The sequence below is a fragment of the Loxodonta africana genome, chromosome 17, assembly GCF_030014295.1.
Source record: "Loxodonta africana isolate mLoxAfr1 chromosome 17, mLoxAfr1.hap2, whole genome shotgun sequence".
In the NCBI taxonomy this organism is placed as follows: Eukaryota; Metazoa; Chordata; class Mammalia; order Proboscidea; family Elephantidae; genus Loxodonta; species Loxodonta africana.
In genome coordinates this window covers 5,099,596-5,119,573 of record NC_087358.1, presented here as the reverse complement: position 1 = coordinate 5,119,573, position 19,978 = coordinate 5,099,596, and the positions used below count along the sequence as shown (strand labels likewise).

General features: G+C 44.3%; 1 protein-coding gene across 8 annotated transcripts in view; it reads left to right on the top strand.

Moving 5' to 3' along the window:
• FRY (FRY microtubule binding protein) overlaps window positions 1–19,978 on the top strand; it is a 401,382-nt gene that overhangs the window by 76,374 nt on the left and 305,030 nt on the right. For 3 of the 8 annotated variants that reach the window (XM_064269936.1, XM_023547254.2, XM_064269935.1), the window contains exon 1: window positions 9,440–10,175. The exons of the other annotated variants lie outside the window; for them this stretch is intronic. Coding sequence is in view for 2 of the 3 variants with exons in the window: in XM_023547254.2 (XP_023403022.2) it covers window positions 10,106–10,175 (70 nt within the window). In the remaining variant the exon portion in view is untranslated. Of the gene's footprint in view, window positions 1–9,439; window positions 10,176–19,978 lie in introns of those variants that run through there. 8 annotated transcript variants of the gene reach the window in all.

The window sequence follows — 19,978 nt, the reverse complement described above, 5'->3', positions numbered from 1 at the left end:
CAAGCAGCCTACTTGGGCATATCAAAACAAAACAAAGCAACAAGCTAGGATACAGCAAGCAAACATAAAATAAATTAATACAATAACTTCTAGAGGCTTGGAGACAAAAGTCAATATCAAATCACATAAAGAAGCAGACCATGATCGCTTCAACAAGCTCTCGAAACAAGGAATCAAGAAATCTTCTGGATAAAGAGGTGTTCCTCAAATTACCAGAGGCAGAATACAAAAGGTTAATTTACAAAACTCCTCAGGAGATCAGGAAGGAGTTCAGGCAAAATGCAGAACAAGCCAAGGAACACACAGATAAAGCAGTGGAGGACATTAAGAAGGTTATTCAAGAGCATAATGAGAAATTTAAAAGGCTGCAAGAATCCATAGAGAGACAGCAATCAGAAATTCAGAAGATTAACAATAAAATTTCAGAATTAGACAACTCAAAAGAAAGTCAGAGGAACAGAATTGAGGAAATGGAAGTCAGGATTAGTGAGACTGAAGATAAAATACTTGGCATCAATATATTTGAAGAAAAATCAAATAAAAGAACTTTAAAAAATGAAGAAACTCTTAAGAATCATGTAGGACTCTATCAAGACAAATAACCTGCGAGTGATGGGAGTACCAGAATGGGAAGGGATAAGAGAAAATACAGGCAGAATTGTTGAGGATTTGTTGGCAGAAAACTTCCCTGATATCGTGAAAGATGAGAAAATATCTATCCAAGATGCTCATCAAACCCCACATGAGGTAGATCCCAAAAGAAAGTCACCAAGACATATTATAATCAAACTTGCCAAAACCAAAGATAAAGAGAGAATTTTAAGAGCAGCTAGGGATAAATGTAAAGTCACCTAAAAAGCCTAGTCAATAAGAATAAGCTTGGACTACTCAGCAGAAACCATGTGACAAGAAGGCAATGGGATGACATATATAAAGCACTGACAGAAAAAAAATTGCCAGCAAAACTGTCTCTCAAATATGAAGGCAAAATTAGAACATTTCCAGATAAACAGAAGTTTAGGGAATTTGCAAAAATCAAACCAAACTACAAGAAATACTAAAGGGAGTTCTCTGGTTAGAAAATCAATAACATCAGATATCGTCTCAAGACTAGAACACAGGAGAGAACAACTGGATATCAGCCCAGATACAGAAATCACAAAGATAAATCAAGATTAAAAAAAGCTCAAAACAGGAAAACTGCAATGTCATAATGTAAAAGATGATAAAATTAAATCAATAAAGAGGGACTAAAAATGTAGTCATAGATCTTTGATGTGGAGAGGAAGTCAATGTCACATAAAGAAATAAAAGTTTGGTTTAAACTTAGAAAAATAGGGGTAAATATTAAGGCAACCACAAAGGAGACTAACAATCCTACACATCAAAATAAAATACAAGAAAAGCATAAAGACTTAGCAAAAACAAAATCAATAACAATGAAAAAGAGGGAAAGACAATATATAAAGGAAAACTACTCAGCACAAAAAATTAAGTGGAAAAAAGAAACTGCCAACAACACACAAAAAAAGACATCAAAATGACCGCACTAAACTCTCACCTATCCATAAATACACTGAATGTAGATGCACGTATGAAGAGACAGACAGAGCAGAATGGATTTAAAAAACATGATCTGTCTGTATGCTGCCTACAAGACACACACCTTAGACTTAAAGACACAAACAAATGAAAACTCAAGGATGGAAAAAATATAGCAAGCAAACAACAATCAAAAAAGAGCAGGAGTGGCAATATTAACTTCTGACAAAATAGACTTTAAAGTTAAATCCACCACAAAGGATAAGGGACACTATATAATGATTAAAAGGACAATATACCAGGAGGATATAACCATATTAAATATCTATGCACCAAGTGAAAGGGCTGCAAGACACATAAAACAAACTCTAATAGAATTGAAAAGCAAGGTAGACACCTCCACAATACTAGTAGGAGACTTCAACAAACCACTTTTGGTGAAGGACAGTACAGCCAGAAAGAAGCTCAATAAAGACACAGAAGATCTAAATGCCACAATCAACCAACATGACCTCATAGAAATATACAGAACACTCCATCCAACAGCAGCCAAATATACTTTCTTTTCCAGTGCACATGGAACATTCTCTAGAATAGACCACATATTAGGTCATAAAGCAAGCCTTAACAGAATCTGAAACATCAAAATATTACAAAACATCTTCTCTGACTGTGGAGCCATAAAAGTAGAAATCAATAACAGAAAAAGCAGGGAAAAGAAATCAAACACTTGGAAACTGAACAACACCTTGCTCAAAAACAACTGGGTTGTAGAAGAAATTAAGGATGGAATAAAGAAATTCAAAGAATCCAATGAGATTGAGAACACTTCCTATCAGAACCTTTGGGACACAGCTAAAGCAGCGCTCAAAGGTCAATTTATAGCAATAAATGCACACATCCAAAAAGAAGAAAGGGCCAAAATCAAAGAAGTATCCCTACAATTTGAACAAATAGAGAGCAACAAAGAAACCCTCAGGCATCAGAAGAAAGCAAATAATAAAAATTAGATCAGAATTAAATGAAGTAGAGAACAGAAAAACAATTGAAAGAATTAACAAGACCAAAAGCTGGTTCTTTGAAAAAAATAAAAAATAATAACAAAATTGATAAACCATTGGCCAAACTGACAAAAGAAAAACAGGAGAGAAAGCAAATAACCCAAAGAAGAAATGAGATGGGTGATATTGCAACAGACCCAAGTGAAATTAAAAGAATCACATCAGATTACTATGAAAAATTAAACTCTAACAAATTTGAAAACCTAGAAGAAATGGATGAATTTCTAGAAACACACTACCTACCTAAACTAACAGAAACAGTGGTAGAAGAACTGAATAGACTCATAACAAAAGAAGGGATTGAAAAGGTAATTTAAAAACTCCCAACAAAAAAAAGCCCTGGCCCTGACAGCTTTACTGGAGAATTCTACCAAACTTTCAGAGAAGAGTTAACACCACTACTACTAAAGGTATTTCAGAGCATAGAAAAGGATGGAATACTCCCAAACTCATTCTATGAAGCCACCATATCCCTGATACCAAAAACAGGTAAAGACACCACAAAAAAAGAAAGTTACAGACCTCTATCCGTCATGAACTTAGACACAAAAATCCTCAACAAAATTCTAGCTAATAGAATTCAAAAACATATGAAAAAAATAATTTACTATGACCAAGTGGGATTCATACCAGGTATGCAGGGATGGTTCAGCATTAGAAAAACAACCAATGTAATCCATCATATAAATAAAAAAAAACAAAAGACAAGAACCACATGATCTTATCAGTAGATGCAGAAAAGGCATTCGACAAAGTCCAACACCCATTCATGATTAAAAAAAAACTCTCAGCAAAATAGGAATAGAAAGGGAATTGCTCAACATAATAAAGGACATTTATACAAAGCCAACAGCCAACATCATCCTAAATGGAAGGAGTCTGAAAGCATTCCCCTTGAGAACAGGAACCAGGCAAGGATGCTCTTTATCACCACTCTTATTCAACATTGTGCTGGAGGTCCTAGCCAGAGCAATTAGGCTAGATAAAGAAATAAAGGCCATCCAAATAGGTTAAAAAAAAAAAAAAAACTAAGCCCGTTGCCATGGAGTCGATTCCAACTCTTAGCAACCATATAGGAAAGGAAGAAGTAAAAGTATCTCTGTTTGCAGATGACATGATCTTATACACAGAAAACACTCAAGGGAACTACTGAAAGTAATAGAAGAGTTCAGCAGAGTATCGGGATACAAGATAAACATACAAAAATCAGTTGGATTCCTCTGCACCAACAAAAAGAACATCGAAGAGGAAATCACCAAATCAATACCATTTACAGTAGCCCCCAAGGAGATTAAATACTTAGGAATAAATCTTACCAGACACATAAATAAAAAAAAAAACTACCATACACTACTGCAAGAAACCAAAAGAGACCTTCCTAAGTGGAAAGACATACCTTGCTCATGGATAGGAAGACTTAACATTATAAAAATGTCTATTCTACCAAAAGCTATCTAGAGGTAGAACGCAATTCCAATCCAAATTCCAATGACATTTTTTAATGAGATGGAGAAACAAATCATGAACTTCATATGGAAGGGAAAGAGGCCCAAGATAAGTAAAGCATTACTGAAAAAGAAGAACGAAGTGGGAGGCCTCACTCTACCTGATTTTAGAACCTATTATACTGCCACAGTAGTCAAAACAGCCTGGTACTAGTACAACAGATGCATAGACTAATGGAACGGAATAGATTAATCCAGACATAAGTCCATCCACATATGAGCAGTTGATATTTGACAAAGGCCCAAAGTCAGTTAAATGTGGAAAAGACGGTCTCTTTAACAAATGGTGCTGGCATAACTGGATATCCATCTGTAAAAAAAAATGAAACAAGATCCGTACCTCACACCATGCACAAAAACTAACTCAAAATGGATCAAAGACCTAAATATAAAATCTAAAACAATAAAGATTATGGAAGAAAAAATAGAGACAATGCTAGGAGCCCTAATACGTGGCATAAACAGCATACAAAACATTACTAACAGTGTACAAACACCGGAAAAGAAACTAGATAACTGGGAGCACCTAAAAATCAAACACCTGTGCTCATCCAAAGATTTCACCAAAAGAGTAAAAAGATTACCTACAGACTGGGAAAAAGTTTTGAGCTATGACATTTCCAGTCGGCGTCTGATGTCTAAAATCTACATGATACTGCAAAAACTCAACTACAAAAAGACAAATAACCCAATTAAAAAAATGGGCAAAGATATGAACAGGCACTTCACTAAAGAAGACATTCAAGTAGCTAACAGATACATGAGGAAATACTCACAATCATTATCCGTTAGAGAAATGCAAGTCAAAACTACAATGAGATTCCCTCTCCAACGAGGCTGGCATTAATTAAAAAAAAACACAAGATAATAAATGTTGGAGAGGCTGTGGAGAGATTGGAACACATACGCTGCTGGTGGGAATGTAAAATGGTACAGCCACTTTGGAAATTGATTTGGTGCTTCCTTAAAAAGCTAGAAATAGAACTACCGTATGTCCAGCAATCCCACTCCTTGGAATACATCCTGGAGAAATAAGAGCCTTTTCATGAACAGATATATGCACACCTATGCTCATTTTTTTTTTTTTTTATGTTCATTGCAGAAACCCTGGTGGTGTAGTGGTTAAGTGCTATGGCTACTAACCATAGGGTCGGGAGTTCAAATCACCAGGCGCTCCTTGGAAACTCTATGGGGCAGTTCTACTCTGTCCTATAGGGTCGCTATGAGTCAGAATCGACTCGATGGCACTGGGTTTTTTTTTTTTTTTTGGTTTATGTTCATTGCAACATTGTTTACAATAGCACAAAGATGGAAGCAACCAAGGTGCCCATTGATGGATGGATGGATGGACAAATAAATTATGGTATATTCACACAATGGAATACTACATAGTGATAAAGAACAATGATGATTTCGTCAAACATTTCATAACATGGAAGAATCTGGAAGGCATTATGCTGAGTGAAATTAGTTGCAAAAGAACAAATATTGTATGAAACCACTATTATAAGAACTCGAGAAATAGTTTAAATAGAGAAGGAAATATTCTTTGATGGTTATGAGGGAAAGAGGTATTCACTATTTACATAGTAGACAAGAACTATTTCAGGTGAAAGGAAAGACAACGCACAATACAGGAGAGGTCAGCATGACTGGACTAAACCAAAAGCAAAGAAGTTTTCTGAATAAACTGAACACTTTGAAGGCCAGTGTAGCAGGGGCAGGGGTTTGGGGGCCATGGTTTCAGGGGACATCTAGGTCAATTGGCATAATTAAATCTATTAACAAAACATTCTGTGTCCCGCTTTGGAGAGTAGCTTCTGGGGTCTTAAACACTAGCATGCAGCCACCTAAGATGCATCAGTTGGTCTCAACCCACCTGGAGCAAAGGAGGATGAAGGACACCAAAGATGTAAGGTAACTGTGAGCCCAAGAGACAGAAAGGGCCACATAAACCAGAGACTACATCAGCCTGAGACCAGAAGAACGAGATGGTGCCCGGCTAAAACTGATGACTGCCCTGACAGGGAACACAGCAGAGAACCCCTGAAGGAGCGGGAGAACAGTGGGATGCAGACCTCAAATTCTCATTAAAAGACCAGACTTAATGATGTGACTGAGACTAGAGGGACCCGGGAGGTCATGGTCCCTGGACCTTCTGTTAGCGCAAGACTGGAACCATTCCCAAAGCCAACTCTTCAGATAGGGATTGGACTGGAGTATGAGACAGAAAATTATACTGGTGAGGTGAGTATCTTAGCTCAAGTAGACATGTGAGACTATGTGGGCAGCTTCTGTCTGGAGGCGAGATGAGAAGGCAGAGGACAGGAGCTGGCTGAATGGACATGGGAAATACAGGGTGGAGAGGAGAGTGTGTTGTCTCATTAGGGGGAGAGCAACTAGGAGAACATAAAACCCAAACCCAGTGCCGTCGAGTCGATTCTGCCTCATATAGCAAGGTGTATATAAGGTTTTGTATGAGAAACTGACTTGATTTGTAAACTTTCATTTAAAGCACAATAAAAAAAAAAAAAGAAATTAGGCAATGAAAACCCTATGGATCACAACAGAATATTGTCAGCTATAGTGCTGGAAGATGAGCCCCCTAGGTTGGAAGGCACTCAAAATGCACAGTGACCAAAACAATGGACTCGAACATACCAAAGATCATGATGATGGTACAGGACCAGGCAATATTTTGTTCTGTTGTACATGGGGCCACCAGGAGCTGGAGCCAATTCAGCAACTGATGACAACAACTAATAGCAGCATAAGACAGTATGCTGAGAATTTTACATTCATACTATCATTTCATCTTTCCATCTTTCCAGCAACCACATGAGGTAGGTGCTACTCCAACCAGTTGCTGTCTTGTCAATTCCAACTCATGGCAACCCCACATGTGACAGAGTAGAACTGTTCTCCCCAGGGTTTTTTTTTTTCAGAAGTAGATTGCCAGGCCTTTCTTCCATGGTGCCTCTAGGCGGACTCAAACCACCAACTTTTTGGTCAGCAGCTGAGCACATTTACTGTTTATGCCACCCAGGGACTCCCATTTTACCATTAGGGCTATGTTGTCATCATGTGCCGTTGAGTCGATTTCAACTCATAGCAACCCTACGAGACTAGTACCGCTAGTATCCCCATTTTACAGCTGAGGAAACTAAGGCTTAGTGAGGTTAATAACTGGCCGTATGTTTCATAGCTATGAAGGGTTGGTGCCAGGTGGGAACCTAGGAGGTTTGCAGTGAGTGCCTGTGCACTCACTAATTCCAGCTCCCTGTTGATTCACTGAACCTTCATTGGCAGGTGAAGAGGGCCAGACCAGGCAGGCAGGAGTGTTAGCTTTCGCTTGTAGATGTAACTTTTTGAGGTAAAAACTTTGGGTCTTATTTCACCTAGAATTTATATACTCGAAATACAGGTGACAGAACAAAATTCACTCATCAACTCTAGTATGTGTGAATGAGTGAGAAGTCAATCTGACTAGGGACTTCCTGAGAATAAAGTACTGTAATCGGAGTCCGGAGACCTTTGGCTTCACTGCTGGCCTTTTGTATAAGTTTAAAGACCATCCTAGGGCATGTCAAGACATAACCCTGAAAGTTCTCTTTGGTATTGAATTGTTTTAATTCTTAGTCTTAAAAAAATGTATATATAGTGCCCTTTCCCTTCCATTTCTTCAGTGAGCCACTAATCTAGGAAGAGATACCCTGGTGTCTCAGTTGTTAAAGTGCTCGGCTGCTAACGAAAAGGTCAGCGAATCCAACCCAACAGCTGTCCCTCAGGAGAAAGATGTGGCAGTTCTACTCTGTCCTACAGGGTCGCTAAATCAACTCGAGTGCAGTGGGTTTTTTTTTTGTTTGTTTGTTTAATCTAGGACATCCTACTTGTGTGTTGATATGGGGGTTTTATCCAACATTCGTTCGTTTATCTTATTAATTCTTTCAGAAAAATTAGTGATAAAAGCACTGTGGTTGGGGGAGGCTCCCGTGGTTTACGAGGTGGTTGACTAAATCCAACCCACAAATGTAGCCTGTCATTATCAAAATGTAGTACTTGTATTTAACCCTCTGCTGTTGTTGTTGAAGGAACTCTGGTGGCACAGTGGTTAAAGTGCTCGACTGCTAACCGAAAGGCCAGTGGTTCAAACCTACCAGCTGCTCCGTAGGAGAAAGATGTGGCAGTCTGCTTCTGTGACGATTACAGCCTTGGAAACCCTGTGAGGCAGTTCTTCGCTGTCCTATAGGGTCACTATGAGTTGGAATCGACTAGATGGTAGTGAGTTTGGTTTGTTTTTCTTTTGTTATTGAGTACTCCCAAGTGAATTCCAACTCCTAGCGACCCCACATGACAGCACAGAACTGCCCCACAGGATTTTGTTGGCTGTAATCTTTATGGAAACAGGTTGTCAGGCCTTTCTTCCATGGTACCGCTGGGTGGGTTCAAACCGCCAATGTTGTAAAGGTCTTAACCATTTTGCCACTTGACGGCTCCTGTTTAACCCCCTAAAACCCAAAAATCTATTGTCATGGAGTTGATTCTGACTCATAGCGACCCTATAGAACAAAGTACAACTGCCCCATAGGGTTTCCAAGAAGCAGCTGGTAGATTCAAACTGCCAACCTTTTGGTTAGCAGCCATAGCTGGTGGTAATGCCCAACCACTGTACCACCAGGGCTCCCTAAACTCCAAAAACCAAACCCAGCGCCGTCGAGTCAATTCTGACTCATAGCGACCCTATAGGACTGAGTAGAACTGCCTCATAGAGTTTCCAAGGAGTGCCTGGTGGATTCGAACTGGGGACCCTTTGGTTAGCAGCTGTAGCGCTTAACCACTACACCACCAGGGTTTCCCGCCAGGGCTCCTTCACCAAGCTGAATGATAATAGGAAACAGCTAGCTGAAATCAGGATACCTGATACCCAGAATTTCTGAATAAAAATACGTTGGACATCAAGCAATCTAAATTTATTTATTTTTGCCTCTTATCCTTTTGGAATAAATAAAATAAACTCGATTGGGCTCGGAGATGGTTAGAAATGAGAGGTTTCCGTCATGGATTCATTGTGGATCCCCGGCGTTCGGAAGCAAGTCATCTTTGGATGCACACGTTTGGGCTCCGGCGGCTCTGGAAGTAACTAACCGCGTTCTTCCGAGGGAGAAGCTCCCAATGCAGAGTTCCCTGTGCGGGTGAGAGCAGGGGGAGAAAGAGGCCGGGCGAACTCCTTGCTGTTCCCCAGCCTTCCTGCTGCAGCGCGGCTGCCGGCCGGGGCTTTGGCGAACGTCACCGCGCCCGGCCCCGGGGCACAGCCCTGCGCGCCGCAGCGTGGTGCAGTCGTGTGCGTTCCAGGGACAGACCCAAGGGGAAGCAGAGCCAGAGCGCACGGAGGATGTGCGCTGGGCGCCGTGCGCAAGGGCGAGGATCCTCGGGAGCTGTGGCATTCCTCCTCCAGAAGGGAGACAGGCCCAGGGGCGGCTCAGGGTGAGGGTGGGCAGGGGAGGGGCGACGCTGCCACCCACCCTCCGCCCCCGGGCCCCGCGCGCGCGCCGAGCCGTGGGCAGGGCGCTGTGTGCACTCGGTCAAGGCAGCCAGCCAGGAAGCCCTCCTCCGGGGAGAACGCGGAGCCCGGTGCAGGTGGGGCCGCCTGGGACTGCACCTGGCTGCCTGGAGCATGGAGGAGGCTGGCCGCAGGCATCCCGGCTCCCAGCAGCCCCGGAAGGAAGGCCGCCGCCGAAGCCGCCTCTGAAGCTGCAGGGAGATCAGCACCCAGCAAATAAGAAGCAAGCCTTGGACCCGAGGAGGAGGAGCGGCCGCGCATCTCTCCGCTCCACAAGGCCCTTTAAATGAGGGCTCCCTGCCGGCGCCAGCCGTGGGTCTGCAGCCTTCGTGCGCTCCTGACCTCCCGCTTACATCACCAGCCGGTGACAGGCTCCCTCTGCGCCCTACCTGCTCCGCCCAGGCCCACTTCGCGAAGCCTCTTTGTATGCCGCAGACATGGCTAGCCAGCAGGACTCGGGCTTCTTTGAAATCAGCATCAAATATTTACTGAAATCCTGGAGCAACAGTGAGTAACAGAAAATAACCTTTGTTGGTTGGTTGGATGTTGCATAAGGTTGGAGAAATAAGGTCTCCACTGTGCGGCTAATGTCCGCGAGCTAAGTTTCTTGCTTCCATCTGCCAGGAGAATCAAAATGTCAGAAATGGAACCAGCTCACATTCAGTGTGAAGGCTGCAACGGAACTGACAGCCGATCTTGTTCCATGAAATTGTCAAGTTAGACTCGGGAGAGGTAGCAGGCATTTCGGGCTGCACTGCTGGCTGCAGCATTTATTGAATTTGTTCAGGCTTTATCTAAATATTTTGGGAAGTGCCTTTGAATTGAAGGGGTGTGGCAGGGGTTCAGAGTACTTAGTAATTGTTTCATTGGGGTATTGTCTGAAGGAAAAAAGTACCCAATAGTCCCAAACCTGAATCTTATCGTTTTTGTATGTAGAGGTATTTGCAAATGTATTTATTTGATCTCTCCCTGCCTGTGTGGATGGTGTTCAGAATGCTATTTAATATTTGAATTTTTTAGAAAATCCTCAGGATAGTTACAGTACAAATAACATGCTTTTCTGTCATGTAAACAAGTGAGGTTCTGACCCGAATCGTTGAGTAGAATATCAGAATGTCATGGCTTCTGAAGTTCCGTTTCTGACCTACTTAAAGATGTTAGCAATGCGATCTTTCAAAAAGACAACCTCCAAGCCGTGGTGGAGCGGGAGCTGGCGTCAGATGGAAGGCAGGTCTGCAGGTGATACTGTCTTGTATTTTCCAAGCAGCGTAAAAACAAAGTCTGCTCTGTTTCACCGCCAACCTCTCCCTGCTTTGGGTAAAAGACTGGCAGATAGTACAGATCCTTAATTGTTTGAAATTTTAAAAATTCCGAGAAAATCCTGATCTGGTGTTACGTGCACACTCGTTATTCCACCTGTGCTCACAGAGCTTGCAGTTAATTACCTCCTGCCCAAAGTGACCAGTGGCCAGGATGGCCCTTACGTAAACAAAGCCTGGGCTGGGGGACCTGTGCCGGGAACACTTGGAGAAAAGAGCCCAGGCACCTCCACCTTGAAGGTACTTGGGGAGAGGATCTCTAAGTGATACCCTTAGAAACCACTTTTCCAGGTCGTCTTGCACCACTGTATACACCACGGGGCCGGTCTGAAGCTGTTTTTCTACGCTGTGAAGCCGTTGGGGAGTAACGCGGCTGCCCAAACAGTGTTGCTTTATTTGTGATAGCCATTAGGCATTTAACTTAGATGCCTTATTTCTGTAATACTCTACACTCAGCGATGGATCTTCTTTGTCCGTCGTTTGACATGTTGGCTTCTTTGTATGAACTGGTTATCCAATAACTAAAAAGCCCACTGGCCACAGTGTTGTCACTACACTGCCCCTGTTCTATTTTCGAGAGACTCTAAATGAAGTAAATTATTGTCTCCGCCCTTCCTAAGTGCTCCCCTCCCCTCCGCCACCACAAACATCAGGAAGTGGTTCAAAAGGACTCTCTCCTTTATACCTGGATGGGATCGGTGACACAATTTTGCGTTTGTTCAATTCATTCAGCAAAGATGCCTCAAACACCTACTTGGTGCTGGGCTCCCGGGCTGCAGAGGTGAACAAGACACCACACCTGCCCTTGGTCTTCATTCCTTTATTTCAGAAGAGGGAACTTAGTGCTTCTCCAACGTTCCTTTGGGGCCCAGATCATCTGTCAGTCCTTTGTAGAAAGAGGAAGAGGAAATGGGCTTTTTACTTAGCCTTCCTTAAGCTGGTTGCAACATCAGTGCTTACGACCTTGTGTAACTCTCCTTACTTAGTTCACAGGTTTTCAGTAGCAGAGGGAGAAAGAAATGGGTATGGAAGAAGGAGTAGAAAAGAGAAGGCTTAGGACTTCAGTCTCCTCAGAGTGACCTGGCTCGGGGATGCACTGCTGGGCCAGGAGCTGTCTGTGCCTGCAGAGGCAGGCTGGGCACCCCAGGACTGAGAGCTGGAGAGTCCTGGAGAATCAACCCCCTGTTATACCGCGGTGCTGATTTACAAGGTGCAACAATTAAGCAGCAGTAAAACAAAGCCCGTGACCGCTGCTGACTGCTCTGCAAGGTGGTAGTAATAGGAAAAGGGGCCCAAGTGGCAAATCGGTTTAGCATTCTGCTCCGTCACATGGGGTCTCCACGAGTCAGAATCGACTCAACAGCACACAACAACAGCAGTAGTAAAGAAGGAAGATTCCAGAAGTATTTTCATTTTAAAGTTTCCACTTAAAAAAAAAGGTACATGGAAAATAGAAGTTTATGTATATTTGTCTCTTCTGAAGAATGAGCAAGGCAATCAAATCAATGACTGCCTGGTGAGATGCAGTAGCTTTTTATTCCCTGTCCCTGTTGACATTCTCTGCTTTATTGGCACACCCACTTTGTCCGGCTGACCTTTCATTTCAGCGCAGCCAAGGATTAAAATAGCTTTGGTGTCTGGAAGTGAAATGTCCTGTGTAGACCCCACTGCTGAGGTTTTCCTTACCCCCTCAGACCCCCCGCTGTGCCCCTCCCTAGTCCTCCCCAGGCCATCCTCAAGCTGTTCAGTGATTCTTACAGCTCCTGCCCCTCTGTGCTCACACACACTTCACAATTCAGCCTGGAGTACAGGACCAATGGTTTCCTAACAAGGAGTCCTTGTGGCACAGTGGTTAAGTGCTCAGCTGCTAGCTGAAAGGTCGTTGGTTCCAACCCACCAGCCGCTCCATGGGAGAAATATGTGGCAGTCTGCTTCCGTAAAGATTACAGCCTTGTAAACACTGTGGGGCAGTTCTACTCTGTGCTATTGGGTTGCTGTGAGTCGGTTTGTGCTTAATCTGCTCAGCCTCCTCTGCCTTTAGCTAACTTGCACCCAAATGCATGCCTGTGCAGATGTCGGCCCTGAGTCTGGCATGCCCCCACCTGGAGCGCACGCAGGACCAAGCAGGTTTGGTTCCTGTCCCCACCTCTGCACCTGCTGGCCTTGGACAGTTGACTTCTCTTTGTCTTTGTTTCCTCGTCGTAAAGGAAAGCAAAATTAATGGGTACCTCACAGGAGTTAGTTAGGTACTAAAAATGTAAAGCACTTAGCATAATACCTGTTGTTGTTGTTAGTTGCCCTCCAGTTAATCCCAACTCAGGGTGACCCCATGCGTGCAGAGTAGAATGGCTCCATAGGGTTTTCAGACCTTTCACAAGCAGATCACCAGCTTTGTCTTCCAAGACACTTCTGGGTAGGTTCAACTGGCAACCTTTCAATGAGTAGTTGAGCACCTCGCTGTGTGCGCCACCCAGGCTACCTATTTTATAAACGCTCAATAAATGTTACAGTAGTGTTAGCGTGTTCTAATGTTCGCTGCCTTCTAAACCCACTTAAGATCTCACTCAGGTCTTCTCTTCCTTAGGCATCGACATCCTCAGTGAACTATCCTGAGTAGTCAACACTCAATACGTGCCTACAGAGTGGGACAGCACGAATATATGCCAAAATCAGTTGTTTGCTTTGGCCTTTTTTCCCCCAGATTGCTTGTTAACTCTCCCGTTCCCGCTTGTCTACCTCAGCTAGTATCAGAACGTACCTGCCCTCCCTAAGTGTGCACCTTCCAGCTTCTCAGGAGATGGCCTGGGAATTTTCTCAGTGGCAGGAAATCACCTTGGCCTTTGAGGTTTGCTCCAGAAGACGTTTGGAGCAGGCAGTCTGTAAGTAGATGGCTGGTGGTGTTAGTGCCCTCAAGTCAATTCTGACCTATAGCAACCCCATGTGACAGAGTAGTGGTTGAGTGCTGTGGGTGCTAACCAGAAGGTCAGCAGTTTGAATCCACCGGGTGCTCCTTGGAAACTCTATGGGGCAGTTCCACCCCGTCCTATAGGGTCACCAGGAGTTGGAATCAACTCGATGGCAGTGGGTTTAGTTTTCTGGTTAATCTTTAAAGGGTAGATCACCAGGTCCTTCTCCCAAAGAGCTGCTCGGTGGGTTCAAACTGCCAACTTTTGGGTTAGCAGCTGCGTGCTTAACCTTTGTGTCACCAGGGCTCCTTGGATGGTCAAAATTTTAAACTATTTTGCTGGAAAGGAAGGCCTGCTTTGTAGTGATGTGTAGTGCTGGTAGGTGGGCGGTCCCCAGTTTGGAAGCTCTAACTGGCATTCCTCTGTGTTTCTATCCACTTACGGTGCATTTGAACACAGGGCCCAGTGACTGAAGGGGCACTCAGAATCCGTTTAACGAGGCCGCCTGTGTTGTTAGCTGCTATTGAGCCAGCCCCAACTCACGGCAACCCCGTGTACAACAGAACAAAATGCTCCCTGACCCTGCACCACCCCCATGATCAGGTGTGGATGGGCCTTTCTGATCCATAGGTTTTCACTGGCCGATTTTTGGAAGTAGACCTCCAGGCTTTCCTTCCTAGTCTGTCTTAATCTGGAAGCTCCACTGAAACCTGTTCAGCAGCACAGCACCACACGAGCCTCCACCACGGCACCACGTGAGCCTCCAACACGGCACCACGCGAGCCTCCACCACGGCACCACGCGAGCCTCCACCACGGCACCTCGCGAGCCTCCACCACGGCACCTCGCGAGCCTCCACCACGGCACCACGCGAGCCTCCACCACGGCACCACGCGAGCCTCCACCACGGCACCACGCGAGCCTCCACCACGGCACCTCGCGAGCCTCCACCACGGCACCACGCGAGCCTCCACCACGGCACCACGCGAGCCACCACCACAGCATCTCATGAGCCTCCACCACAGCACCACGCGAGCTTCCACCACAGCCGCTCACGAGCCGTCACCACAACACCTCACAAACCTCCACCACAGCACCTCGCGAACCTCCACCGCAGCACCTCGCGAGCCTCCACCGCGGCACCTCGCGAACCTCCACCGCAGCACCTCGCGAGCCTCCACCGCGGCACCTCGCGAGCCTCCACCACAGCACCACGCAAACCTCCACTGACAGACGAGCGGTGGCTGTGCGTGAGGTCCGTGGGCCAGGAATTGAACCCCAGTCTCCTGCATGGAGGGCGAGAATTCTACCACCGAACGACCCAATGCCTCATCTTTACTGTAAAACCACAGAAACCAAGCCCATTGCCATCAAGTCAATTCTGACTGATAGCAACCCTGTAGGACAAAGTAGAGCTGCCCCATAGGGTTTCTAAGGAGCAAATGGTGGATTTGAACTGCTAACCTTTTGGTTAGCAACCAAGCTCTTAACCATTGTGCCACCAGGTTTCTGTCTTTTCTATAACCACCCAGTGCCATCGAGTCAATTCCAACTCATAGCGACCTATAGCGTTTGGCAAATCTTGCTGGCCATCGAGCCATTGTACCTTATCCCAAGAAGGAAACCTGAGTTCTTGTTAACTCTTTCAGATAATAAGAATTCCATCTGGAAAATACCCTGCTCCAGAAAACCGAGGAGTCACTTTGTAGTAGGGAAGGGGTTGGTGTGCAGTGTGAAGTGTCTAATTTGCTATAGAAAGACATCGGTTGGTAGAATTGGATGCAGCATTTTTTCAGGCATGTTGTAGTGAAAAAAGTTGTGGTGCTTATCACAACATCTCTGCGTAACCTAGAAACACTAGTTAGTGTGAGGTGAGCTACGGGAAGGATGGAAAACAGAGCAGTACTTACTGGGTGATGTTAAGAGTGTGCCTCAAGAACACTGGGAGAAGGGTTTAAGAAAAATCTCCAGGCTAATGTTAGTTTTGACCTCTTGGCAGAGTTGATTCAACAGAGGCAGCAGTCGAAGGAAGTTAACCGAGCTGCCTAAAGCCAGCGGCTCGAGCGCAGGCCCACTCTGTTGTTTTAACATGAGGCAGGTCCCCAAATCAATGTCCACTCCCCCTGAGCAGAAGAGATAAAAAAAAAAAAAACAGATGGGGACAAATTAGAGATAGTTTCCTCCTTTAAATCCGTGGACAGCCCTGGAATAACAGTAACTGTTACGTTTACCGAGGACCCACTCTGGGTGACACGTTGTGCTAGGTGACCGATGTATGTTGTTGTTGGGTGCCGTCAAGTTGATTCTGACTCATAGTGACCCACATAACAGAGTAAAACTGTCCCCATAGGATTTTGTAGACTGTAATCTTTACAGAAGCAGATCGCCAAGTGTTTTCTCCCACAGAACCACTGAGTGGGTTCGAACCGCCAACCTTTCAGTTAGTAGCCAAGCGCTTAACCGTTTCCGCCACCAGGGCCCCTTTGTTTTATTTATAGGATAACCATATAATTATTTGTCCAAACTGGGACACTTTTGAGTGCGGAAGTTGATAATTAGGCTGGGTTATGGGGTGTAAGCACAGAGTGCTCTGGGCAAAGGGGGCCATATGGCCACTCTGTTTATTGTCTTTCCTCTTTCCAATAATCTTGTGAGATTACATGTTATCCACGCTTGTTTTCACTTTACAAGTAAGAAAAAGAAAAATGAGACATGAGAAAGTGATTTGCTGAAAACCAGGATGCTAGTGAGTGCCAGGGTAAATGCCATTACCCCACCCCCATCCAGCTGAGTATCCCATTGTTTTGGTTTTTAATCACTGATAGGATAAAAGGATAAAGAACACCTTGGGAGCATTTAGTGCTTTTTCCTAAGAGGCCTCGTTGTGCAAATAGTTAAATGCTTGGCTGATAACCAAAAGGTTGGTGATTCGAACCCACCCATTGGCTCCTTGGGAGAAAGACCTAGTCATCTGCTTCTGTACAGATTACCGAACCAAACCAAACCTGTTATGTCTGGTTTCCAAGGAGTGGCTGGTGGATTTGAACTGCCGACCTTTTGGTTAGCAGCGAAACTCTCAACCACGGCGCCACCAGGGGTCCTCAGTAAAGATTACAGCCTAGAAAACCCTGTGGGGTAGTTCTTCTCTGTCCTATAGGGTTGCTATGAGTCAGAATCAATTTGATGGCACCCAACAACAACAACAACAGTGCTTTATCCAAAGCAAAACCAGTTGCCATTGAGTCAATTCCAACTCATGGCGACTCCATGTGTGTCAGGGTAGAACTGTGCTCCATGGACTTTTCCATGGCTTTGATCTTTCCAATCACCAGGCTTTTTTCCCAGGCAGTTCTGGTGGATGTGAGCTGCTAGCCTTTCAGTTAGTAGTTTAGCATGTTCAATGTTGGCACCACCCAGGGCAAGCTGGTGCTTTATAGGCACTATCATTCCTGTCGTTTGGTGCTCCCGCCCTCCCTCCCTGTGACTCTGAATCAGTCAATCAATATCTCTCTCAATGTATCTTTCTCTCTCAAGAGCCAGTGCTGGAGAGAACCATCCCCTTAGCATAGGCCTGTTTTAAAGACCCAAGTACTCGCTCGTCTCCATCATAATGGCAATAATACATAGGCAGTTCTGAACTCCCTGGTCATTTGATTTAAAAAGCACACAAATGCACAGAACATTGTTGTTAGGTGCCTTCTAGTAGGCCTGGCTCATAATGACGCTGTGTACAACACTGCCCAGTCCTGCGCCATCCTCACAATTGTTGTCATGCTTAAGCCCGTTGTTGCAGGCACTGTGTCAGTCCATCTCATTAAGGGCCTTCCTCTTTTTCGCTGACCCTCTACCTTACCAAGCATGAAGTCCTTCTCCAGTGACTGATCTCTCTTGACAGCATGTCCAAAGTATGTGAGACACAGTCTCGCCATCCTTGCTTTCAAGGAGCATTCTGGTTGTACTTCTTCCAAGACAGATTTGTTTGTTCTCTTGGCAGTTCATGGCGCAAAACATGGTGAATCTAAAAAAGGTACATATTTTCCGTTAGGTGTGATTTATGTTGAATTTTCCCTATTTTTTGAAGTATATATAAACATTTTAAATGGCTTCAGTAAATACAGTAAATATAATCTTTACTGCTTTTAGTATGGTGGCTTACTTACCTTGCTGACCACCTCAAGTGTTGCATTTCTGTTTAGGAAACATGTTGCTGTCGTTGCCTCCCGTCAACCCAATTTTGACTCATCTCAACCCCGTGTGTCAGAGTAGAACTGCCTCTAGGGTTTTCTAGGCTGTCATCTTTACCGGAGCAGACCGCCGGGTCTTTCTCCCACAGAGGGGCTGGGTGTGTTCAAACCACCAACTTTCCAGTTAGCAGCCAAGAGTTTAACCAAACTCTAATTACCTTTAGCAGTGCGAGCAGAGAGAGTATTTCCAGGGATAATGGAAACCTGTCTGTAATCCAGGTATCTCATTTACCTGACAGCTCCAGTCTCCTCCACCATAAAACCAGTGCAGGACTGGCTGCCCAGGATGATTAGATTTCAGCTTCTTTGCCTGCGTTTGCACGCTGCTTGGAGACGTTGCCAAGTAGAACTGAAATAGTCAGAAAGGCAAACAGCGGTATGTGAGAAGGAAAGGTGACCTGGATAATTTTACAGTCTGGGAGCAGCCCAGGATATTTGAGAAAGTCGCCAGTATTTAGATGCTTCGCTGGTAGAACATGCAGATATTCTTTATTTAAAAGATGTTGGTTTCAAAACATTTCAACACCTATGGCTTTTTAGTTCATTTGGGGGTACAGTTCAAGGAATTGGTTAAGTGACATGTGTGCCTATCATCTTATTAGTAAGTTATATATTTTTTAGCTCTTTATGATAGTCAAAGGAGCCCTGGTAGCACAACAGTTAAGCGCTCAGCTGCTAAACAAAAGGTTGGTGGTTTGAACACACCCAGCAGCGCTGTGGGAGGAAGACCTGGCGATCTGCTCCCGTAAAGATTACAGCCTTGAAAATCTCATGGGGGTGGTTCTACCCTGCGCAACGGGTCGCTGTAAGTCGGAATCAACTCGACAGCACATAGTGACAACATGTCATATTCAAAATGAGTGGGGTTCAGATATGAATTTGAGGTACTGAGAAATGATACCTTGCTCTGTTGGGGTGTTCTGTTCTGTGGGTTGACAGTCCTACATTAGCTTTCTGGGCAGATTCTACTGTTTGTTCTAAATCTTAGATTTGTTTAGTGCCTTGTACTTTGCTCACTACCTTCAAACACATTACTTCATTGGATGAATGAGATGCATTGATTATGAATACATTAGCCTATTTTTAAATGTTCCTGATTTGAGGTGTTAAGACTTAGGAGAAATCCATATGGCTTTGTATAGGGAGATTTTGTGAGGTTTCCAGCTGGATGCAAATGAACAACTAGTGATCTTAGTCCATGACCGTTATGTTTGACTAGGACTTTTTAAAGCAATATAGCTTGGTATTGATCACTTAATACAGACAATAGAATCCATCCAAAAAACACATGTATTAAGATTTTATGCATTTATTTGTCACCTAGCATTTCTCTTGTTGGGTGCCATCGAGCCGATTCTGACTCACAGAGACTGCATATGACAGAGTAGAATTGCCCCATAGGGCATCCTAAGCTGTACTCTTTATGGGAGCAGATTGCCAGGTCTTTCTGCCTCAGAGCAGCTGGGTGGGTTCCAACTGCCAAACTTCTGGTTAACAGCCAAGTGCTTAACAGTTGCACCCTTTACTTACGTTCCAGTGTTGGGTTATGTTCAACAACTTACTACGTTAGCATCAGCTTTTTTTTTTTTTTTTTTTGGTTTTAGGTCCAAAATGTCTTGCTCTTAAACCGTGTCGGAGAAAAAAGGCAAACACTGATTTGTTTATTGGGCATCTACTGTGTACAAGGTACACCTGGCTTTGGGAGATTCATTAATGACCCAGACATGGAGCCTGCCATCAGGAATCAAAAGTGTCCCTTCTTTCCTTTTTGAATTCAGAATTTAGAAATACTAATGCCGAAGGTCCCAGGACTTAACCCCAGGGACAGATACCAGATAGTG